This window comes from Epinephelus lanceolatus, chromosome 6, assembly GCF_041903045.1.
Source record: "Epinephelus lanceolatus isolate andai-2023 chromosome 6, ASM4190304v1, whole genome shotgun sequence".
Classification (NCBI taxonomy): domain Eukaryota; kingdom Metazoa; phylum Chordata; class Actinopteri; order Perciformes; family Serranidae; genus Epinephelus; species Epinephelus lanceolatus.
Genome location: NC_135739.1, coordinates 38,197,472 through 38,222,362, shown reverse-complemented (window position 1 = coordinate 38,222,362; position 24,891 = coordinate 38,197,472). Strand labels below are relative to the sequence as shown.

Below are 24,891 nucleotides of genomic sequence, written 5' to 3'. Positions count from 1 at the left end.
TTGTTGTTGCCATGATTTGTGGCTCATGGCGTTACTGAAGTTGACTTTGTGTCCATTTTGTTGGTATATGGGTTAAAGGTTATGTTTATTTTAATTTAAAAATTTGGGTTGTTTGATGTACTGCAGATATTACTGCAGATATTTTTTATACACATGTTTGACTTTTACTGATTCTTAGCATCCATTTAAAATAAACTAATGAATTATGCACAGTTAATGACTTTGCATTAGATAAAGGCGATGTAGTTCATCTTAAAACTGGCACCAACTCATGAGTTCAGGCGTGCTCTTCAGTTTTTAGTGTCCCCAGGAAACTTCTTTGTCTTTCAACTCAGTTGTTTCATTCGACTTGCAGTGCTGCTGTATTTGTTTGTGTTTTGTTTGTTTTTGATGTAGATGTTGCCCAATTGGTGAAGATGGTTTCTTCTATTTTTATATTTTCTTAAGTTACAGCAAAAGATCATCCTCAGCAAGATGATGTCAAAACAGCAGTAACCTATTCCTATCTCATAGGGGAAGAGTCTTCTTTCTTTTCTTTTTACAGGGTGCTAGAATAAAGTCTGAGCGTTACAATAACACATGGCAGACAGAAGGAAACTCTATCATGCCAATTGTGAATGCCATAAGTTTTCTCGGTGCTAACAGACACTGTAACAAATCCTCCCCCAGGCCACAAAATCCAGGGCGCAGACAATAGCCTCCACACCCAGACAGGCAGAACAGTGCTCCAACAGGCCAATTCAACTGCACAACAGCCTGCCGCTTTAAGTATACCACTGCCACTTGACTCCACTCCAGCAGGCTGCCACTGCCACCTCAGCCCACCGCCAGTCAGTCAGTCATACAGTCAGTCAGTCAGGCGGCGTGTGGCGTGTCAGGCAGACAGACAGGAAGCTCGGGGCTGGACTCAGGATCCATGTGGCAGCAGCATGCTACTCTGTCTGGAGAGTTACTGGCAGGCCGATATGGAGGAAGCAGAGGTCACAGGGTCGTGATGCTTCTGTCCACTGAGGCGGCCATGACAGCTCCTCAGCTGCAAGTTGGTTAGTTGCGCAAAACTATAAAAACACTAAGTTTTGGTTTTAGGCACTGAGGTTTTTTCCTTCTCTAATCGGTCACGTACATTTTTTCAAAACTAATGCTGATGATACCCGAGTTTCAGCCCCAAAATTATATCTTTTTAAGTCAAGTTAATTCTTGACCTTGGAAACAGCATTTTGACAAAACAGCCTTGAATCAAGGTCCACTTAATAACTCTTTTCTGCAGCTTTCAGCCACATGTCATAGTCTCAGATTCCTTTACTTTTTCCAACTTTGAAAAATTCAACCAGGTTTTTCCAGAAAATGTTTTTGTCTTTCATTTAATAACTGAAGTTCTCAATTGTTACAGAAGTACTTCATAATTGGACAGATAGTCTGTTCATAAAACTGGGCTGTCTATGCAGAAGAAAGACAAATACTTTTGACATTGGTGCTATATGACCAGAGAAAACAAGGAAAAGGGAATGTGGCATTTGCGTTTGCCCAAGAAGTAGTAAACCTACAACTACCAGAATGCACAGCGCCGCACCAGACCAATAAACACTCCCACTGGTTGGTGTAGTAACGCAAACTTGCCCGTTTAACATTATGGCACCCAGCTGGTAACAAACAATCCTGTATTACAGTTAAACGGTAAGCTAAAACATGTTTCTAAAAACATTTGAGGTGAGAAATAGGCAACACAGTAACAGAGTCTTGGTTCATATTTGATCAGCGCTGCTTAGTTTTACTGTTTGATGTCAGTTTTTTCAGCAGTATGGCGCTCACTACCTGTTCACAAACTCTCGCTATTACAGCTAAACAGGGCACTAAAATATGTGTCTCAGGCATGAAATAGGCAGTGCAGTAACAGAGTCATGGTTTATATTTGATCAGCACTGCTTAGTTTTATCGCTTGATCAGAGTTTAGTCTGAGTTTGAGAGAGAGAGAGAGAGAGAGAGAGAGAGAGAGAGAGAGAGAGAGAGAGAAAAAGAAAGAGGGGCGGGTCTGTCTCTTGATCCACTTCTACACTCTGTGTCTGTGGGGGCATACATGGGTGAAGGGCAGTATGAAAACGCAAGGTACAGCCTGTAGTTTGAACAACAGTCCGAGAGCCAGCAAAACTCCAGCGGAGTTTCGCTGAGAGATGAGCAGGAAGATCTAGGCACTGGTTCATTTACACATACTTGTCACATTGTTGTGATACAAAGCTGGTTGAAAATTAGCAAACTACCCCTTTAAGTGTTGTCTAAAACTCTTGCAGCAAAGATCTGGGACAAGATTACAACTCTGACAAGATTTTCACTGCCAACTTTTGATACTTCACAGTTTTGATACTCGGGGCCCGGTAGTGAAAGGTTCAATATTCAGCCCATGTGTGCATGTTTTAAAGGATCAGTTCAGCAAAAGGACAAAAATACATTATTTTCTCTCTGACTCCTAATGCTGTTTAGCAATGCAGATGACTTTAATTTTACGCATTGATATTTTGAGTTCGAAACCTCTGAAATGTCTGCTTCCACATTTATTGGAACTATTTTCTAATGAAGACATAGTCCCAATGAAAAACTGTTGTTATTATTAAGGTCAGTGGATATCTTAAGGCACCAGAAGACTGCTTCTACTAAGAGATAGTGCTGTTTACTTTTTCTTGATGTAATTTATTAATCCTGTCAACACCGCAAACAAAATTCCATTTACCTCTATTTTTCTGGGAAGGTTTAAGGATGAATATCTTAACATCGCTAACATTTTAGAACTTTTAAAACTTAAAATCTCAGCACGTGAAACTGAAACCTTTGGCGTAGTGAGAAAACGTGTCTGTTAGGTTAACTTAGGTTATCTGACACTTAAATACAGTGGTTCCCAACCTGAAGTCACCAGATACCTCTGAGAGTTTTCTCTGATATTTGCTTTTTTCCCTTGTGAAACACTGAAAAATACTTATAGATCTCCAGGCCTAAAAAAAAAATCATTCAAATGAAAGAATGTGGTTACACCAACCCATAATGACCAGTCAGGACTGCGTTGAGACAAAAGGTTGGGAACCACCGCTTTAAAAGCTGTACACGCAGAAGAAGAAACTGTCCCTGGTGTTCTGTTCTGTATTTGTCAGCATGTTCTAAGATGCTTCTGCCTCAGCTGACATTCCAGCATCTTCTGATACAGAATCTGTGACTGGCTCACAATGTACGTGATGTGAAGAGGGAAAAACAAGTGTATACACTGCACGTGACCGAGACACATCAGGGATGTCATGTATGTACTGTAGTTAATAACATGACAGATGATGTGCCCAGTGGGCCCACTCAGTAATCCATCCATGCTTTTGTATCAACACTCACCCTCTCCTTCAATTTTGTCAGGGTTTCTGCTCCACACTATCTGCCGTGTGTCCTGCCTTATCTGGAAGGTTCTCCTCTCGGGCCTCTGGGACTTCTTCTGGTAGAAGATGGTCATCACCGTCCCCATCTCCAGGCTGTGGAGGATGCGGGGACCGGCCTCTGTCCAGTCCAGCATCCTGGAGGCCGTGACCGGACCAGCAGCCCCCGCGGCTCCACCAGCGGCCTCATCGGCACAGCCATTGAGGCAGCCACTGAACCTGGCTGCACACATCTTCACTGCATAGCTACGAGGGAACCTTGTAGGATTACTAATCTGTACTGGTGTCTGGTGAGGATGCTTGTCCTTTAATCCCTTACTGGGTGCACCAGTTGTCCAACATGTCCAAACCACTGGTGCCAAGAGGGAATCTTATGAACCTAAATTGTGCTGCTCGGAGCAGGCAGAGGTTTTAAGTGTCAGTGTGATTAAACCAACTTCACATTAGGGTTTTAGCTGAAAGACACTCAGAGCTGAAACACTGAAATGTCTGAGATGTGAATTACCCTCTGGTCCTCTGGAGGGGGAGTGTATCCCTGTGTTATCCTTTCCAGATGCTTCTGGCAGAACACCAGTGAAATCCTCTCGGAGTGAGCTCGCATCACCGCTGTACTCAGGTTTCCACCCTTTATGTGTCCTCCTGCTGGTCCTTCAGTCTACGACAGTAAAGGCAGCACAGTCCGGCTTTAAATCCAGCTCGGGGAGCCGCCGCCGCGTCGCCGCCTGCTGCTGCCGCTTGCTGCTCCTGCTGCTGGGGCGGCAAACACGATGTGTCTATCCCACTCCTGGCTTTTAGGAAAATTAATTCAGTGCGAGCGACAAAGACGCCGAGTTATGTAATGACGAGACGGACAAATAGTGAGTGCAGCTGGGCGGCGGAGAGGAGGACGGGCATCGGCGGACGCGATGTGGCGGCTTCACGGAGACGGAGAGACGCGCGGATGGGAGAGCACGGAGCGGCCGTGCTCCCATCCGCCGAACCATTCTGCTCTCCCCTCACACACTCCTCCTTCCCGGGCACATTACACCGAGGACATGGTGCATTATCCTACGCAGGAGTAACCGTACAGAGGCGTGCGGGGTTGTGGTGCGACGCGCTAATTGTCCCGGTTTCTCCTCGCTGTTCCTCGACTAGGATCTCTCCCTCTCTGCTCGGCTCTGCCAACGCCAGAGGTCTTGAGAGGAAATTAGGGCTAGCAGACCGGAAAAGCTTGATCAGATTTTTTTCCCTCTGTGCTGTAGTATATCTGAGGGAGGATGAGGGGAGGGGAGTGGAAGGAGAGTGGTAGCGGAGAGCCAGAGAAGGCGAGGAGGCAGAGAGCAGAGCGACCTCCGCGGGTCTCCAGGAGATCTGCAGCTACGCTGGAAGGAGAGGAAACGCCTACTGTGCGGCTGATGAGAGGGGTCAAGAGGTCAAGTGGGGTTCAAACGACAAAGGTCACAACATGTCAGACAGTAATCAGCTGCAGCAACAAATCATTTACACTTCAAACACACTTTAGTGTTTAAGTGTTGGCAGATTTTTCTACCATGATTTCCTTTTTGTGTTAGGTTAGACATAAATAGATAATTCTATTATTATTATTATTATTATTATTATTATTATTATTATTATACGTTTTAAAAAACACTAAACTCAACAGTGACATTTTTGTGAAACTGCTGTGTACAAAGTCACGAACAAACGTATTTTTTGATATATTTTTACATTAAAGATAATAAAACAATGTTAACTACTGAATAAAAACTGACAAAAACAATAGAAAGCTCAATGACTTGTCCTAAAAAATAAAAAGTGAAGCTGAAAAAGAAATATATTTTTAAAAATGACATATTTTTCAAATGTATCAATAATTCCAGAATACACTAATAAATAGCCTACATAAATCTGTTATCAAATTTGTGAATCTCTTACAAATGTAACAGATTAATCTTAAGGAAGACAGTTTTCAATTATTAACTTCACTGAGAAGGAAATGTCTCCATGAATATTGCCACATAATCATTTAAAAATAATTTAAGTCTTGACTGGTGAGATACAGTAGGTAACTAGCCATGTATAATCAAGGATTGTGCTTAAGTAGAAATTTTATGTTGTACTTTACTTGCATATTTGCATTTTAAAGGTCCAGAGTGTAGGATTTAAGGTGAACTATTGGCAGAATAGGTATAAAAATATTCATCATTCATTTTTATTAGTTTACAGTCACCTTGAAATAAGAATTATGTTTTTGTTGTCTCAGAATGAGCTGTTTATTTCTACATAGGGAGCAAGTCCTCTCCCACTGAGTCTGCCACGTTGTTTCTACCGTAGCCCAGAATGGACATCTCAGACACTGACTGTACATAAGGATATTTCTCATTTTTGCATCGGCCGCGGTAGTTCTCCCACACACTTAGCACATGAGTGAAGTTTCAGTTCTGCAACCTCACTGCTACATGCCATTAAATTCTCACTAAACCTGGAAACTACTTTATACTTCTACACCACTAACTGTAAGAGGGAAATATTGTGGTACCAAAACCGTTACTTAATTAGTTAATGGATGAAAAATTTAACTGATAATCATTTTTGTCATTATCCAGCAAAAAGTCCATTAAAAGATATTGTTAAAATAGAGTTGATCACTTTAGTATCATTGTGAATTTGATATGTTTTGTGCTTTGGGAAATTGTCATGGGCGTCCTTCGTTATGATTTTCAGACAGTTTAGTCTACACACTATCTGTTGTGATAGATGATAATCAATTATTATTTGCCCCTTTTATTTTTATCATAAATAATGTCCCTTTTACTCCACTACATTTATTTTGACAGCTAGGTCACTTTGCAGATGTGAATAAAATTGATAAATTACCTTCTGTTGTTATGCTTAGCTTCACCTCCACCAGCTACAGCATCAAAATGCTGCTTACATGTTAACTGTGAACCACCGGTGGGCCTGACACAGTGATAGCCTTCTCTACATGCTGGAAAACTATCTCCATGTTGGTGCCCCACTGCAGGAGACTGGAGCTGTTTTATTATTTATCGCCCTGCCCCTCAGACATACCAGCCTGAGTCTGCCACTGTAAGACAACTCTTTATAAGGGGCCATAATAAGTATTTTTGTACTTTTTGATAAATAAATTCTGCCAATAATACATCTATAATTGTACTTTTAAGTAAAATACCGGAAAGCAAGACATTTTCTTGTGACTGAATATGTTTACCTGTTGTTACTGCTACTTTCACTCAAGTAAAACTTTGGAGTACTCCGTCCAACACAGATGATGAATATCAGTTACAGTGTGTCTCCTAATAAATGAAACTTTATTGATGTGCCTGAGCAGAAAACATCATCTGATGCCTCTGAGTGTGAACTGTGTGAGATTCACCCTCAGTGTGTTGTCCACCTCAGTGAGATGAGGCAGTCGTGGATGACATCACAGCTTCTCCATGTCTAATCAGCTCCATATGTGTGCTGGGTGTATCTACATGACTACTTCCACCGGACAGCAGGCAGCCAATCAGAATTCAAGGAAACACTTCTCATATGTCCCGGAGCTGGAAGGAAGAGAGGGTGGAGAGATTTGTAGAAAAGAGTTTTCATGACAGAGAGTGGAGAGAGAATGAAGAGGAGTAACTTTTCAGTCAATCATTGAACACCACTGAGCCAGAGTTCAAACTAAGTCAAACACAAACAGGACTAAAGTAAATATCACACACAGGACAATTGCACACGATCAGGATGTTTTGTCTACTGCAGTTGCCTAAAAATCAAAATATACCCTGCAAATTAACTGCAAACAAGTTTTAAATGACAAAGAAATGCTCTTGGAACAGGTTGTGACGTGAGCAATAAGTTGATAGCATGGTACTTATTCAAATACACCATCTGTAGAAGTTATGCTGTTTTTAAGGCCGATTTTTTTTGTCGTTTGAAGAAAAGTAGAGCAATCCTGGTGAAAATGATTGCTTTTGGGCAGCCTGCATAATAATCTGTCTGCTGCAGTGAGTTAGATTTTTATCCCCGCAATATATTACAATTTCAATTTTATACGAGCACCAGCTGTAAACTACACCTGAAAAACAAACAAAACAAAAAAACATATTGACCAACTGGAGGCAGGGCCAGGGTGCAGTGCTATTTGTTTAAGTATTGCAATGCACCAAGGATGCGTGTGCATTGTTAAAGGTCCAGTGTGTAGGATTTTGGTGCATATATTAGCAGGAATGGAACACAACATAATAAGTATATATTTTTTAGTGTATAATCACCTGAAAATAAGAATCATTTTGTTTTTGTTATATTAGATTAGAATGAGCCGTCTATATCTACATAGGGAGTGGGTCCTCGTTTATGAAGAACTCCATGTTCACTGCCATGTCTCTATAGTAGCCCACAATGGACACACTAAACACTGGCTCCAGATGGGGCCATTCGTGTTTTCACATCGGCTGCTGTTGTTAAAAGCCCATCTGCAATGAGCAGTGTTGGAAAAACACTAATTTGTAATGTGAAACTGCTTTATTCAGTATTTTTGCCGGATTTGATCACCAGGACCATTTGCTTTGGAGAAGAAGAGACCTCTGTGGAATTCACCTACATGTAAACATGTAAAACCTCCTGAATGTCTGGATCAGAAAAAAAAGTACGCACATATAGCATGTGGTGGCTAAGCCGCCCATTTTAGACATGCCAAACAGCGTCGGAGAAACACTGATTTGTAATGTGAAACTGCTCTTTTCAGTATTTTCTACCAGTTTTAATTAGCTGGTCAGTTTGTTTTGGAGAGGAAGAGACCTCTGCTGATAAGTTGGCTCTTGGTAAAAGCCTCCTGAACAAAGAACACTGAAGGAATTCTGAAAGGGAGATATTTTAGCTGGTTGCAATCTGCAATTCTCAACACTAGATGTCACTAAATCCTCCTAAATCTTACACACTGTTCCTTTAACTTGTGGCTCATTTCAAAGGTAATTTAACCACTGATCCCACAGTAGCAGGTACCTACATTAGTACGTTGTAACTATAAAATTAAAGGATGTTTTGCTGACTTGTTTAATAGTTAGCTAGCTATAGAAAAAAAGCATAATTCACTGTGCTGCCAGCAGCTACCTGCAACTTTTAAAATGGAATGTTTTCTTGCATGTCACTAAATGCACGAGTTAATATTGTAAATCAATCAACACATCTTAAATGTCAACATAACTCTGACCATTCAATTTCTCCACTTATCCTGTGCAAACAAGATAACAGCTTACAAGATAACGAGGTCTACTTGCTACTTTTTTATAGATGGTAACTTGTACTCACAAGATAATTACCTTGTTCAAACCAGATAATTAACCTGTGGGCACAAGATAAAACTGTAGGGACTCCGTACTTTGGTGATGATTATATATTTTCAAGCACTTAAAAAATTACGATGAGTTTCAACTGTCAAATGCAGAAGTATTCCATTTTCTCACTTAACGCAAAAACGTGTCAGAGTGGCAGCAGCACCACACCCCTGCTAGGAGGCAAAAAACCCCAAACAAGCTGAAAAACACATACATGTGTGTTGACCTATTCTGTTGTTCTGTCTCTTGTGTTAGCATACAACTTACTATTTACATGCCCTGACAAACACAGATCCATATTAACATCCCATCAGAGCTGTCTTTGTGTCAACCTGAAGAATACAGGTCCAATATTGACTCTCTTTTAGCTCTTAGTTTGGTCTCCACCAGCTCCTGAGAAAAATATCTGACTCTTTAGCTGCTAAGTGCTCCACTATGTTAGTCAGTCTCCATTCTCGGAACCCATCGGCTGTATTCAGCGTCTGACTTCCGGCAGACGGCAATACAGCATCTGGGGGCAGACCCCCGATTTTTTGGCATTCCGGTTTGATTTGGGCGGAGGAGGCGAATTTCCATTTCCGACTTCCGTTTATATATAAGTAAATATGCTGAAACATTGTGATGGATTCAGAGTTTGCAGTGACGCCAATTATGTTCCGCCTCGTTAGTTCACTGCACGGACCGTTTAACCTGGCAACAACTGCAGCTGGCTCAAACGTGATCGGTCAATATCACGCGGACTACAAACAGCCTACAACCGGAAACCAGGGCTCTTCTTCCGGAGGCAAGATCTCCAGGGTTTGCCTTCAGACTCTACATTCACTGAATGTGTCTGTATATAGAGACTACTCAGTCTCTAACTGTGTCTGTCTGCCGTTTGCTGCTGGTCAAGGAGTGCGCCGTAAGTTCATCAGAGCTTATTTTGCTGATTGATTCAGCTTTAAGACATTTTGACATGACAGCGAAAATAAAAAAAATTAAGATGAGTCTGGAAAATTAAAGACAGAAGACAAATACTGCACATTTGGGATGCATACTGTGTCCGTTAATTATTACTTCATGTTAACATATAAACCAAAGAGTCAATCTGTAGTTTCTTTAGTAACCCTAACCATAACCCAAGATTCAGACAATACTGATGTATGGCAACACATCTTGACTCAAGGTCTACTTGCTACCTTTTTTCCTGTGGTAAAATTAATGAAAAAGCTATTAAGTGGATCTAGAGTTAAGATTTCATTTTATTTTGTACACTACTGTTTCTGAGGTCAAGACATTTCTACTCATTACTAATGTAAATAAACCTTTTACAGCTATTGAAAACATTACAGACCCAGTTTTAACTATGTCTAGTGTTACATTTTGTATCAAATCACCTATTGTCCAATCTAAGAGAAGTAATCTAAACCAAGAAAAGAGAGGGAGGAAAGGTCAAAGAGCCGTTTAATAGCTTATTTCCAAGTCCACATGGATCTTTCAACATGGAAAGTGTGACTGACTGTGTTTGACTGTTACATTATCCACCAATTTCCAGCAAAAAAAGGTCCATCAAGTTAGACAGATGCTGCCTTTTCATTTGCTTCCCTCTGTCCCCGCTGTGCTTTTCAAAGTACAAAGTCAAGTTCTGTTCATTTTAACCCTGTTTTATGGACATCAGCTTTGAATGGCACCAGACACAACCCCTTAGTGTATTCCTGTATTTGGAGAGTATGGCATTAGCACTGTAAGGCTTCATTAGTAAAAGGCTCTACAAACATACGCACTTCTTTCACTGTGAGGCACTTTGGAAAAGAGTGTCAATACAAACACATAAAAATAGAACAGTTTTCCAGGATCATATTTAGTTGGCTAAAAGAAAGTTGCTGTTATTAGAGCTTCCTTTTCCAATCTCTGTGACCAGATTATGAAGTTTCTCTGATAGCGCCACCTGGTGGGAGAGAACGACAAAGAAAAGACAGTGTAGTTCTTGAGATTTGGCTTCTGTGTCTGAGAACTTTTTCTGTATTTATGTATCTTGTGCAGATTTGATTGTGTGTGTAGCTCACTGTGTAAGAGTCTGGCTCCTGCAGCCTCTTGTGTCGAGGGTGCAGAGTCTGGAGGGAGCTCTGGACCTTTGCTCTAGTTTCTGCAGCGCTGCACAGAGGGTGTGTGACCTAGAAAAAGTGGGAGACACATTCATAAAGACTTCACTCCTACACAGTGGAGTCCTGCAATATTGTCATGTTTCATCATTGTCTTCAGTGCTTTCTGAAGGAACACATCTGTGTTTTCATTAAGTATGATTCCTCATAGTTTGTACAGCAGTACAATAGATGTCAGTGCTATTATTGTAATATCTGTGATTTATTGTTATTTTAGATGTTGTTTGTTATTAAAATCTTTATACAGTTTGCTCTAAATGTCATACAAAACATGCATGCTGAGTGATTTCTTGTACTTTAAGGACCACACAGAGGAGATTTATCTTTTTGTGCTTTCACCTTGATTGTTTTTTACCAAACACAGCACTGTGTATGTGCATTTTTCCTGCACTTCCCACTATACTTTTCTGAAAACACCATACAACATCTTGAAACAAGCTGCTTTCAGATGTGGTTCATGGTATAAGTGTAGAGGGAGGGAGAGATGGGGGCTGAATCCAAATTGCAGACTTTATGGGTGTGTCCTCTCTATGAAGTCCAGAGTGTCTACTGCTGTCCAATATATCAAGTCCACAAGGGAGATAATGCACACTTTATACAGACTTCCAGTCCACTTCTGGTGTAGAATTCACCAGACTTTGTTCAGATGATTACCCAAAAATATGATAATGTTGGAAAGGAAACGACCCCGACAGCAAACAGTGACAAGTCTACTGAAACTTTGAGCAATCACGATACATCCTTACCTGTCCTTTGGTAAACACTTCCAGACGTAGACAGGTGACCTGAGCTGGAACGACTGACACACAAGAGTTATCACACCCCAGAGGGTGACAGCTCAGAGATGCTCCTGCCTCTGGAGGAGGCTCCACAGAGAGACACACCAGGTCAAGAAAAGGATGGCCTGCAAGGGAGAGAAGAGCAGGAAGCTGTGAAAAAGTGTACAACCACACAAGCAGCTTCGTGAGGCTGTAATGCTCATTAGACAGCAGGAAACCAAACGTTTCTATTCTTACAGCCTCAGCGCTTGTGAAAAAAATAATGGAAACACAATAACAAAAAGCTCACTGGCTCAATGAAAAGGGGTTTTTACTGAATGGTGTCTTTTTTAGGACTTCTCAACTTGTAAATTTCAGCTCCACATTATATATATATGTTTATATATATGTTTTTAAAAATGTTTTTAAAAATGCTTTCATATAATGTAAATCAAGACATTGCATCCACTTTGGATATATATGGATATATATATATATATATATATATATATATATATATATATATATATATATATATATATACACATACATACATATATATATATATATATATATACACCCACACATACAGTACAGGCCAAAAGTTTGGACACACCTTCTCATTCAATGCGTTTTCTTTATTTTCATAACTATTTACATTGTAGATTCTCACTGAAGGCATCAAAACTATGAATGAACACATGTGGAGTTATGTACTTAACAAAAAAAGGTGAAATAACTGAAAACATGTTTTATATTCTAGTTTCTTCAAAATAGCCACCCTTTGCTCTGATTACTGCTTTGCACACTCTTAGCATTCTCTCGATGAGCTTCAAGAGGTAGTCACCTGAAATGGTTTCCATTTCACAGGTGTGCCTTATCAGGGTTAATTAGTGGAATTTCTTGCTTTATCAATGGGGTTGGGACCATCAGTTGTGTTGTGCAGAAGTCAGGTTAATACACAGCCGACAGCCCTATTGGACAACTGTTAAAATTCATATTATGGCAAGAACCAATCAGCTAACTAAAGAAAAACGAGTGGCCATCATTACTTTAAGAAATGAAGGTCAGTCAGTCCGGAAAATTGCAAAAACTTTAAATGTGTCCCCAAGTGGAGTCGCAAAAACCATCAAGTGCTACAACGAAACTGGCACACATGAGGACTGACCCAGGAAAGGAAGACCAAGAGTCACCTCTGCTTCTGAGGATAAGTTCATCCGAGTCACCAGCCTCAGAAATGGCAAGTTAACAGCAGCTCAGATCAGAGACCAGATGAATGCCACACAGAGTTCTAGCAGCAGACCCATCTCTAGAACAACTGTTAAGAGGAGACTGCGCCAATCAGGCCTTCATGGTCAAATAGCTGCTAGGAAACCACTGCTAAGGAGAGGCAACAAGCAGAAGAGATTTGTTTGGGCCAAGAAACACAAGGAATGGACATTAGACCAGTGGAAATCTGTGCTTTGGTCTGATGAGTCCAAATTTGAGATCTTTGGTTCCAACCGCCGTGTCTTTGTGAGACGAAGAAAAGGTGAACGGATGGATTCCACATGCCTGGTTCCCACTGTGAAGCATGGAGATGGAGGTGTGATGGTGTGGGGGTGTTTTGCTGGTGACACTGTTGGGGATTTATTCAAAACTGAAGGCACACTGAACCAGCATGGCTACCACAGCATCCTGTAGCGACATGCCATCCCATCCGGTTTGCGTTTAGTTGGACGATCATTTATTTTTCAACAGGACAATGACCCCAAACACACCTCCAGGCTGTGTAAGGGCTATTTGACCAAGAAGGAGAATGATGGTGTGCTGCGGCAGATGACCTGGCCTCCACAGTCACCGGACCTGAACCCAATCGAGATGGTTTGGGGTGAGCTGGACCGCAGAGTGAAGGCAAAGGGGCCAACAAGTGCTAAACACCTCTGGGAACTCCTTCAAGACTGTTGGAAAACCATTTCAGGTGACTACCTTTTGAAGCTCATCGAGAGAATGCCAAGAGTGTGCAAAGCAGTAATCAGAGCAAAGGGTGGCTATTTTGAAGAAACCAGAATATAAAACATGTTTTCAGTTATTTCACCTTTTTTTGTTAAGTACATAACTCCACATGTGTTCATTCATAGTTTTGATGCCTTCAGTGAGAATCTACAATGTAAATAGTCATGAAAATAAAGAAAACGCATTGAATGAGAAGGTGTGTCCAAACTTTTGGCCTGTACTGTATATATATATATATATATATATATATATATATACGTGAGACAGCTCATCTGCTGATTTTACCCATAGATATTAACAGTTGTTTTTACATTGCCTCATGGTGATAGCCATGGCTTGAGACATTTTGTTTTCAAGTTGTCCATCGTGAACGTGATATCTCATGAACACCTTGAAGGAAATTCTTCAGTTTTGGCACAAATGTCCAATTGGACTAAAAGATCCAATGATTAGAATTTGGCCGCCAAAATCAAGGTCACTGTGACCTTGCATCCGTCTCATTGTAAATGGGGCTTGATGGAATTTCTTTTGATTTGGCACAAACGTCCACTTCAATGATGAAAATGATAGAACTTTAATGGTTAAAGGTCAAGATCAACTTGACCGTGTGTCCGACTCATCAATGCAATATCTCATGGAGGCTTTGAGGATACTTCCTCAAATTTGGCACAACCGTCCACTTGGACTAAAGTATGAACTAATTAGAATTGATAGTCAAAGGTCAGTGTCACTGTGACCTCACAAGAAATGATTTTGGCCATAACCAATTATGACAAAATTTCATACAAATGTCTAATAGAATAAAATGATGAAGTGATGACATTTTAAATCCAAAAGGTCAAAGGTCAGCTTCACTGTTATGTCATAATGTTCTGTAAAAACACTTTCCTGGCCATCATTCAATGTCATAACTCAGGAACAGAAGGGGAGACATTTGGTGAGATACTAAATTGATGACGCTAATCTTGTGCGTCGTTCTTGAAACTGTGCTGATTGTGTAGATCTTCTGTGCTGCCAGAATAAAGATGTGTGGGAAGCATCCATGTTTTAGAATTTGTAGCTTCTTTGCAGCAAAAGCCATATTTGAAGCATTGTCTGTGTCATGGCTACATATGAGTCTGGACAGACATGAATGTAAACTGTAACTGCAACTTGACTGGTGTGTGGAGGCATACAACTGTGAGCTGGTAATTCTAGTTCTAGATCATTTCTTATATTGTGAGAAAATTATTGTCAGCACATGATGCTAATGTTAGCATTTAAGCTAAGCCTAAGTACGGGTTAGTCTGATGAAAGTTGAGCCATCTCTGATAATGTGGAGCTGAAATTTACAAATTAAGAAGTCCTAAAAAAGACACCATTCAGTAAAAAACCCTTTTCATTGAGCCAGTGAGCTTTTTGTTATTGTGTTTCCATTATTTTTTTCACAAGCGCTGATATATATTATATGATATATATGATTTTTAACAAATAAATTTCTGAAAAAATATAGGTGCTGTATCTCATCTATGCAAAGATCATATTAAAAATTGAATACTGCCATAAAGCAGTCCCCTTCACTGAATTGCAAGAATGCAAAATATGGCCTAATACACCAAGAGACATTAAAGGGATGGCTATCACAATCATCTCATAGAATATCATCATATCACCCACAACCTGTGAGCATGAGTCCCATTACAGACATAGGATCTATTGGGATGACAATGTGTGCAGCTTAAAAAAAGGAGCCAAATGTACAGTAAGACGGTGAATATATTGAGAGAAATAAGTGTGTCTGAACTGGGGTAAAGGAGGTAGTGAAGATGGATTCTCACCCTCAGCATCAAGTAGCCTGTAGACAGCTTTCCTCCCTGGAACAGTACTCTTCTGTGGGTCTTCACTGATCTTCATCCTAGGGCTGCCCCTCACCTCCACCAGCTAACACACATACAAAAGTAAACATGATAGGAGAAGTAAGTTCAGGGTATTTGGAGAGACAGCTAGGTGCCCTTTTGTTTAACACATTACCTTATACACACAGCCCAGCGAGGGTTGTTGTGTGCAGGTGACCAGATGTGTTCCAACACCCACTGCATCAATCTCATTCTCCTGAAACATAAATGCACAGAACATCAGGGAACAGTTTTTTAAAAAGTTCATCATCAACAATTCACATGTTCAGACACAATCTACCTTCTTGTTGAGCTCAGCCATGCTTTGCTCTGTGATGTTGTTGGTCCCAACAATGATCAGTGAGTCGAAGGCAGAGACGGAGAAACTGTAGAGATGAAACACACAAAAAAGAACAACAGACAATCAGACCTGTGGTGGAGCAACATATATTCTCACTGTAGGCTTTAAAGACATGCAGCATGGCACCTCACTCACTGCTCGCTGCAGAGTCTGAAGACGCGGCGGACTTCAACTGACTGCCTGCAGAGGTCCCCGCTGTCCAGACGAATTCCTACAGGCCTGTAGCCCAGTTCACACAGTGCTAAGGCCACAGCGCAGAAGTTCAACAGACCACTACTGAAATCACACATGCACACACATCATCATATGAGCATGAAACACAGGTCACACTGGTTTCTGAGAAATTATGATTTTCTATTATTATACTGTACGAGTCATTGTTTAAACATTTCCTGCTCTGTATTAAAAGAAACATGATCAACAGATTAATCAGTAATAAAGGTATCCATTAGGTGCAGGCTGCAGCCCTGGATGAAGGACAGTCTGTCACTGTAACATAACAAAACACAGGGAGCATCGTTGCAGTTACCAGTATAGCACTGAGGCTTTTCACCAAATAATATCACTGACAGATTGATTACTCCAAACCCGATTACCTCAGTGCACATTAGTGACACCTGCTGGTAAAAATAGCACATTGTACTTCTACTGTTTCTAATGAGGACTGATGTGATATCTATAAATTTATTAACTAATTATCATTACTAAGCATGGTCTGTTGTTATAATTATCTTCTTTTCAAATAAATGATGCAACATCAGGGGTGGAAGAAGTACTTTGATTGTTCACTTTAGTAGAGGAACCACTACCACATTGTAAAAGATACACCACTGTCACTGAAAGTTCTGCATTTGGAATTTTACTTAAAGGACCAGTGTGTAGGATGTAGTGGCATCTAGCAAAGAGGTTGCAGATTTCAAGCAACTGAATACAGCTTTCCTTTCCAAGTGTGTAGAGAACATATGGTGGCCTTCAAGGTAACATAAAAACCTGAAAGGGCCCTCTTCAGAACCAGTGTTTGGTTTGCGGATATAAACAGATCATTCCAAGCTACTGAAAACACAACGATCAGGTGATTTTACACTATAAGAAACATAACTGTAAATACTGTATTCCACTTCAGTCAGGACCATTTTTGTCAAAGAAAACTTTATTTCCATTTGCAGTATTCTATTTGGTGGTATGGCTCTGTTCTGCGGCCTCTCTGCCTTTCCTAAGCCTATGCAAAAAGCCTAAGGAGGAGAGAGCATACCTCTCCGCCCTTTCACCTGCCTACGTGGAGAGCAGAAGGCAGGGAGAGCACACCTCTCTGCCCTTTAACGTGCCTACATGGAAAGCCGAAGATAGGGAGAGCACACCTTTCTGCCCTTCCATGTACAAACAGTGAAAGCCTAAGGCAGAAAGAGCACACCTCTCTGCCCACGTGCATTCAAGGAAAGCCTGAAGCAGGGAGAGCAGCAGCAAAGACCCCCCAGGAACAGAACAGAGCAAGCACCAAACTGAAGTGAAAGACAGAAATGACATTGATAAGTCAGACACAGCATGAAAAGGAGGAGCTGGGGTGGAGTCAGGTTGCAAAGTGGACTGGAAGCAGCAACAGTAGGCAGGCCAGAGCAGTTTAAATAGGGTGCCCTGAATGAGATTTGCCAATTGGCTGAATAGAGAGGAATCATGTGATCTATCAGCTGACTCCCTTCCACCAATTAGCTGAGCTTGACATCGTTTCCTGCCTGAACTAACGCTATGCTCAATTTCTGCCAATACCTCCTGCTAAATCCTACACACTGGATCTTTAAATCAAAGTACTTGTGTAATATCATCTAAATTTATGACATTATTAAATTAACGCTGATTGATACAGATGCATCAATATGTAAAGCAGCTTTTCACTGTTAGAAAGTTTAGTCCAGTGGTTCCCAATAAATCTGAGTGGTGATGAGATGATTAATGGCAGGGGAAAAAGTTCTGATAATAATATAATTATAATGTATAATAATAATTTATTATACATTTTTAGACTTTTCTCTAATCTTTGCTTATTTGGTAAAATATTGAATACTTTGACCTCTTTTGGCCTTGGACAGTTATTTGAAAAGAAACCATATGAGAAATTTAGAGGGAAAAAAATCACTATGGTGAAACTCTGAAATGCGCAAAATGACAACGGCCCCAACTACACACTTCTGTCTCTGTAAAAGGTCACAAAAAGTGCCTCAAAAATGTATTTAAGTACAATAATTAAGCACATGCGCTTAGTAATTTTACACACAGTATACTGTACAGTATACATAACTGAAGAAGTTTGAAAGTGAATAAATAATATGCCTATTTTCAGGGAAATGGCAGGAAGACTGAACAGCATAAAAGTAGGGTTCGGTTGGATCATGTAAGCGTTTATATGACTGGAGTCTTTTACATTATCGTGATTCTACAGAAAATGAGATACTGTTGGTCATCATTCACACGACAAAAGCCCTGATCAAACGTAACACCGCTAGTTACCAGCCAACACTGTAGCTGTCGATCACAGGGAGGAAGTTCTGGGGGTAGGCGATGGCGTAGGACAAAAAAGAAGCCAGCTCGCCCTCGCGGATCTTCCCAGGCTCGGCTCCCAGAAGCTCACACACACGACTCAACCAGCCCTTCGTCAACGAAATTAAGTCAACTGGATTGGGGTCCCCGTTTACTGCAGCAAGAGTCTGAGTGGAAATTTGAAACAGGGTTGTATTATTACATATGAAAGAATTGTGTCCATCTGTGCAGTAAAATCTCTGGTGTCAGAGTGTCTGTGAATGCATCAGTGCAGTTTTAAAAACAGTCCAACTGAAAGTGCAGTACTTAACATAAGCATGTTCCCACTTTTTCCCCCCAATCTGAATCAGGCAGTTTCTCAGCACTGTATTCCTTGTCACTGTTAACTCCACTGTCAGCAATATGCATTCTGCAGTACTGATGCTGCCTGCAGTCCCTTCTTTTCCACATGATCACTGAAATGAAACTGAATGATGTATGCATATTACACAACTTGCACTGTATTTAACCAATCAGTTTTAGGAGTCACAATGAAGTAATCCCTCAATGGCTTCCCGCCAGTAAATTAGGTTTATTGGACCACACAGCTGTACAGGAAGTCTTGCTGCTGGGGCCTGAACCTAGCTCTCTGCACTGGTTTGTCCCATTCTCCAACAATTACGTAACAACATAACAGATAAAGACATAAAAATTGTCAAATTTTCACTGTGATGAATGAGATCCATTCACAAACTTATCGTGTGCTTCGGATAATGATGGTCTTTGTGCGATCCTGTAAGGATGAATGGAACAGAAACAACATACTCACTTGTGGCCTGACCTCCTCCAGGGAGGTAAAGGAAGTGACATATGAGTGCGCCATGGTCCCTGCGACGGGGACCCCAAACAGGAAACCAGCCTGAACATTACTGGTGAGGTCAAAACCTGAAAGACAGATTCAGTCTGGGTGTAACAAAGGCCACGCCTCTGTACATGTGCAATCAGTGTGCCCACACTGAGCACGCCCCTACATACAGCAGTGAGAGAGAGAGAAGTACAGGCGAGGAGAGGATGGTTAGACTTCACCTGTTTTGGTTAATGCCCAGTGACCATTTCTTTTCACATGTGTGTACATGGAACATAATTAGACACAAAATGCGATAGACATTTGAAATTGACACGGTAATTTACTAATGTTTCATTAGCGTGTGTGTGCCAAAATTATCAAGTGGCAAATTCAGAGCACATTCAGGCCCGAGGCAACACACCTGAATAAAGTTAATTTTGAAAAATAATTTGCTACATATCATCTCTGTTCCAATCACCTGTGTTGGCTCTCAGGCTATTTGTGTTAAGATAAGATACTTGTAGCTAATACAACCACAAATGTGGATAAGAGCTGTACACTGTGTGTCACAACATGAATGTTTGATAGACCACACAACATTCACCTCCAATGTGTGTGTATCGTGAGGCGGTGAGCCCTCCATCTGGTCCCTGAGCCCTCCTGAGGCCCATCTCCAGCAGCTTTCTCCTGGGGCCGGCCGCCAGGCGGAAACGGGCAGCATTACTGCACACCAGACTGACCACAGACAGGAGACAGAACAGAAATAGACTGCTTTATGTCTCATGGTGGAGCTCAGTGTATGGTATGTGTGTGTGTGTGTGTGTGTGTGTGTATGGTATGTGTGTGTGTGTGTAAGATGCACATACATACACTTATGTAATTATATACTAAAAATCCTACATATGCATGATCTCCCGACAAACTCGGCTTTCTCAACAACACTGTCTTTAAGAGGCTGTGCTGGCTCATTTTGATCACTTGTCACAAACTAGACAATTCAGACAAACAAAAGGGGGGCTAAATAACGCTCCACAGTTAGGCAAAATTTTGGCAAGGGAAAAACTGGCATGGTCATTTTCAGAGGGGGTCCCTTGAACTGTACGATCCCTGTACAGACTCCCCTTTAAAGACACGCCCACTTTTTTTTTGGCAAAAACCATGAATCATGCAGTATAAATGTGTTATTTTCACCTATTACAAAATGGTGTATTTGAATATCTCTGCATAGTGGGATTCTTTAAACAGTCTTGGGGTTGATTAAATTGGGTATGACTGGGAAGCTGAGACTCTTGTGGATTCAGTGGGCCCAGTTGTATTGATGTGTGATGATGTTAGCCCCAATAGAAGCTATTTCATTGTAGTGAGACCAGTTTTTTTTACTTGACCTGACTGTATAATAACTGTGATGTCTACGATAATCACAGCTTTATAAAACTTGACAACCACAAACTAGAGAGCCTGTGCATTCAGAGGATGTATGGCTTGTTTCACATAATAACCACTACCTTCATGCTTGCTTAAAAAATGAGCATGCCACGGCCTCTGAAAGACAGTAATGTCTGATGAGATTGCTGGCCGGTTTCAGTCACACATGCACTTGCAGTCGCCTATTTGCTGCTAGTAACTCATGAGCAGCATGTGCATCTGCATGGCTGAATTGTATAATTACACACACATGCACACAGTACACATATGTGGGACTTCAATAATGACATGAGTGTATATGTGCATCTTGTCCTCTGTGACCTTTTCCACCCCCACAGTGTGTTTGATTTTGTTTTGGTTCTTACCTGGCATAGTTGACCAGACACAGTAAACTGGTCTCCAGCAGTTGAACCACAGCCAGCGGACCTGCCACCTCCATCAGAGGCACCTGCAGATGTGTTAGACATGTATCACAAGTTACTCCCTCTGACCCCTACGTTTGACCTTTGACCTTCATTTCCACCCTGCAGCTCACCCTGGCAAACACCACAGTGCCCTCTGGGACAGAGCGGAGCGTGACACCGGAGCAGTCCAGGCCTCGAAGGAACTGGAAGAAGGCGGGGTCGGTGGTTGGGGGCAGGACAGAGCGCAGGAACTCCACATCTGGATCCAGAAAGCACAACGTTACCACAACAGCTGGAACTCTGTCAGTTACAACACAGGGCATACTTCATCCTACGACACATGTGCTCTTATACAAGTATGTGTGCCCTCCATGTGCCCTCACATGTTCTTACCACCACACACACACACACACACACACACACACACACACACAATTACAATAATAGAGCTAAATCTAATAACTTACTGTAAAGATAATCTAATCCTGCAGCTACCAGCAGACTTCAGTGGTGTGACTTAGAGGAAGTTTAGACTGAACGTGGGTAAGTGTGGTTATTACAAGTGTGGCCTGACCTTGTATTACTTTAAGACAAGTACAATTTAGGTACTTTCATTTACCTGAGTATTTTACTTTTTACTACACGCCACCAGAAATATTAAAGAAAAGTAGCAATACAGTTATGTAAAAATACTCCATTACAAGTGTAAGTTCAAAAACATAATTAAGTAAAAGCACTTAAAGTATCGCAACAAAAGTAATAATTTTGCAGAAGAAGTAAGCATATAAATATCACAGTCTAAAAATACTCTATTACAAGTAAAAGTCCTGAATTCAAAATGTTACTTAGGTGAAACTGCAAAAGTAGTATCAGCAGAATGTACTTTAAAGTATCAGAAGTTATGTACAGTGTTAGATACTTCTGTGTGTACTTCTGGGTGGATTAATTGTGTAGTACTGCATCATATCATATAAGCATATCATTTTTTTTAATTCAAAAAGTAACTAGTAGTAACTGTAAGTGTCAAGTAAATGCAGTGGAGTAAAAAGTACAATAGTTCCTTCTGAGATATAATGGAGTAGAAGATAGACACATATATAGATAGACGGACAGACAGACAGACAGATACTTTTTGTTATTGTGTTATACAACGAAACTTTGTTGGAGCAGTCTGGTTGGCAGCATATAAATGTGTACACATGCACCAACACACACAGACACATAAGCTCATCACATCAGTCTCACAACCACGTACACATTCAAATCTATATTTTTAAATTATAAATCTAGAAGTCTAGAAGTAGACTGTCTAATCTGTCAAGAACAGGGGTGTCAACATATGGACTGGGGCCAGAACCAGCCTGCCAAAGGGAACAAGCTGGCCCTCCAGATGACTTTGCTGCCATGTTGATGCACATGTGAAGGCTGAGGGGTTTCAGAAGCAATTTAGACAGTGAGCAGACTTCATGTGAAATACTGCCTTAGAAACTTTGCTACTCTGACCAGAATACAGCACATAATTATAATTATATTTTTTTGTTTGGTTAATGGATTAACATTTTCAAAATGAAAGATAAATCTGAAGGGGTTGATACTTATAGGTTATTACGTGGTGATTTGCGTGGTCTGGCCCACTTGAGATCAAATTGGGCTGTAAGTGGCCCCTGAACTAAAATGAGTTTGACACCCCTGGTCTAGAAGTATAAAGTAGCATAAACGTATGTACTTACCGGTTAGTACAGTAGTTGAGTAAATGTGCTTGGTTACATTCTACCACTGAATACTGACGCATCAGTGTGTAAGTAGCATTTTAAAACTTTTTACATTTTAATGGAAAAAAAACAGGTGATGGTGTTTGGCCCCAGCGGCTCCTGTGTTTGCTCCCCTGTTGATCTGGGTCCTTTGGCAGTTTATGCGAAGTCTACTGTTACTAACTTGGGTTTTAAGATGGACAGTGATTTTAAATTGGACTGCCAAATTAGTGCAGTAGTAAAGTCGAGTTTCTTTCACCTCAGGCAGCTTGCAAAGGTAAAGCCTTCTTGCACATCAGCACTTTAAAACAGTAATCCATGCCTTCATCATGTCTTGGCTGGATTACTGCAATGCACTTTATTTTGGAGTTAGCCAGTCCTCCCTTGCACGTCTCCAGTTAGTCCAGAACGCTGCCGTTCGTCTGCTAACTGGAGTACAAATGAGAGAGCACATTACACCCATCCTGGCCTCCCTCCACTGGCTGCCTGTGCACTTTAGAGTTCATTTTAAAATCCTTTTATTTGTTTTTAAATCTTTAAATGGCCTCGCCCCGCCCTGCCTCTCTGCCTCAGGTCAGCTGATCAGCTGCTCCTTGAGGCACCGGGGTCCAAGCTAACGCTTAGAGGAGACCGTGCATTCTCCGTTGTTGCTCCAAAAATGTGGAATAATCTACCCTTGCACATCAGACAGGCCTCCTCACTGTCTGTTTTTAAAACCAACCTTAAAACCCACTTTTACTCACTGGCTTTTAACCCAGCATGAGACCTCGTTCTGTTTGTATTTATTTGTTGCTGTTTTTGTGTGTGTCTTTCGGACCTGTGTGTAATTGACAAGCAAGAATGAAAACATTGAATTTCTCCTCAGGGGGATTAATAAAGTAAATAAACTTAAACTTATTGTTTTTTGTTTTAACTGCTTTTTTATTATCTCGCTGTTTTGTTGTTTTTATGACCTATGTAGAACACTTTGTTTCAGCTGTGGTTGTTTTAAAGCGCTTTATAAATAAATAAAGTTGAGTTGAGTTGAGTTAATTTATGTGGAACTAGTTTCAATGACTTTACACCCCTTCTGGCTTTAGATTGCATCTGGATAAGCTTGAGCCAAAAGCAAATAATATCCTGCAGTAACAAGAGAACAAGCAGTGTTTCAGTAAACTTTCTTGGTATGCAGTGTGTTGCTTCATGCGCTGATCCTTTCAGCACGAAGAGATTACAGGTTGTGTGCTGAAGTTCAGAGCTAAACGTCAAAGTTCAGTGAAACACTCCACCGGCATTCACCAACTAGGCTATCACTGACACCCTCGGGGTCGCACAGCGGAGTATTGCGCAACCACAGCGGTTTGCGTAAAATAAGTTTGCAGGAAACCAATGACTTGCTTATCTGATGGGGGGAATAACTCTGTCACTTTGTTAGCTTTGACAGCTTAAATTGCTGTTTTTTAAATCGTAATACTTAGGTAGTAAAGTCAAGATTGACTTGCTCACCTTCGTCTGTGAAACGAAAGCTGCGCATGAACAGCAGACAGTCGTGCAGCCCGGCGAACAGCGAGAAGCCGCCGCCGAACGGATTGTCCCTGAAGAAGAGCTCGAACACGGCGGGCTCCTGGTGCCGCCCGGCCCGCCAGTACGCGTACGCCATGGTGAACTGGTACAGGTCCGTGAGCAGCGGGGGAACCCGCTCCCGGATAGACTGCTCCATAACCCCGCATGTGTTGCTGGACGGCGCTGCCATGTTATTCAAGTCCTGGTTCCCGGGTCACTAATGCTGGGATCTCTGGGACATGGAGTTCTCCAAAGCCCCACTGACTACTTCACTTGCTGAGGCAGGAACAGAGCACAGAGGTAGTTATCCTGAAGGCAGGGAGAGGTTTGATGGAAACCTATGCTACAGTTCCAGTTTTAGATGGTTTGCTGTTTATAATTCAATGTCTTTTTTGACTGAGCGTTTTATGACCATCACGTGTTCAAAGGAAGCAAAACAAACAAAAAAGAATCCCGTTTAGGTCGTGTGCCTTTACAGAACAGATTGGTGTGACTCAATTTAGATTTATAATTTAGATTAACTTTATGATAAATACCTTTTCCAGGTACGGTTGTTC

General features: G+C 41.2%; 2 protein-coding genes across 3 annotated transcripts in view; both read right to left on the bottom strand.

Annotated features, from left to right (window-relative positions):
* Window positions 1–8,728, bottom strand: part of LOC117253479 (1-phosphatidylinositol 4,5-bisphosphate phosphodiesterase gamma-1-like) — a 42,891-nt gene extending 34,163 nt beyond the window's left edge. Inside the window, exon 1 of one of the 2 annotated variants that reach the window (XM_033620961.2) lies at window positions 6,781–8,728. Coding sequence is in view for 1 of the 2 variants with exons in the window: in XM_033620960.2 (XP_033476851.1) it covers window positions 3,367–3,637 (271 nt within the window). In the remaining variant the exon portion in view is untranslated. Of the gene's footprint in view, window positions 1–3,366; window positions 4,674–6,780 lie in introns of those variants that run through there. The other variant, XM_033620960.2, reaches the window with a different exon arrangement.
* A 1,423-nt stretch (window positions 8,729–10,151) lies between these two features.
* Window positions 10,152–24,687, bottom strand: naprt (nicotinate phosphoribosyltransferase). The gene is made up of 13 exons (XM_033620962.2): window positions 24,278–24,687; window positions 21,173–21,300; window positions 21,003–21,085; window positions 19,817–19,947; window positions 19,195–19,310; window positions 18,357–18,553; window positions 15,990–16,130; window positions 15,795–15,879; window positions 15,630–15,710; window positions 15,437–15,539; window positions 11,613–11,770; window positions 10,771–10,878; window positions 10,152–10,652 (listed from the first exon to the last, which is right to left on the bottom strand). The coding sequence occupies exons 1-13, from the start codon at window positions 24,522–24,524 to the stop codon at window positions 10,566–10,568; spliced, it is 1,665 nt and encodes a 554-aa protein (XP_033476853.2). The 5' UTR covers window positions 24,525–24,687; the 3' UTR covers window positions 10,152–10,565.
* Between the last annotated feature and the right edge of the window lie 204 nt (window positions 24,688–24,891).

Bases quoted from the DNA above. Each gene is read 5' to 3' on its own strand.
- naprt (XM_033620962.2), bottom strand. From the start codon at position 24,524: ATGGCAGCGCCGTCCAGCAACACATGCGGGGTTATGGAGCAGTCTATC. The intron at 21,086-21,172 runs GTGAGCTGCAGG...ACACATCTGCAG, and splicing joins GCACTGTGGTGTTTGCCAGG to GTGCCTCTGATGGAGGTGGC. The intron at 18,554-19,194 runs GTGAGTATGTTG...ATTTCCACTCAG, and splicing joins TGGAGGAGGTCAGGCCACAA to ACTCTTGCTGCAGTAAACGG.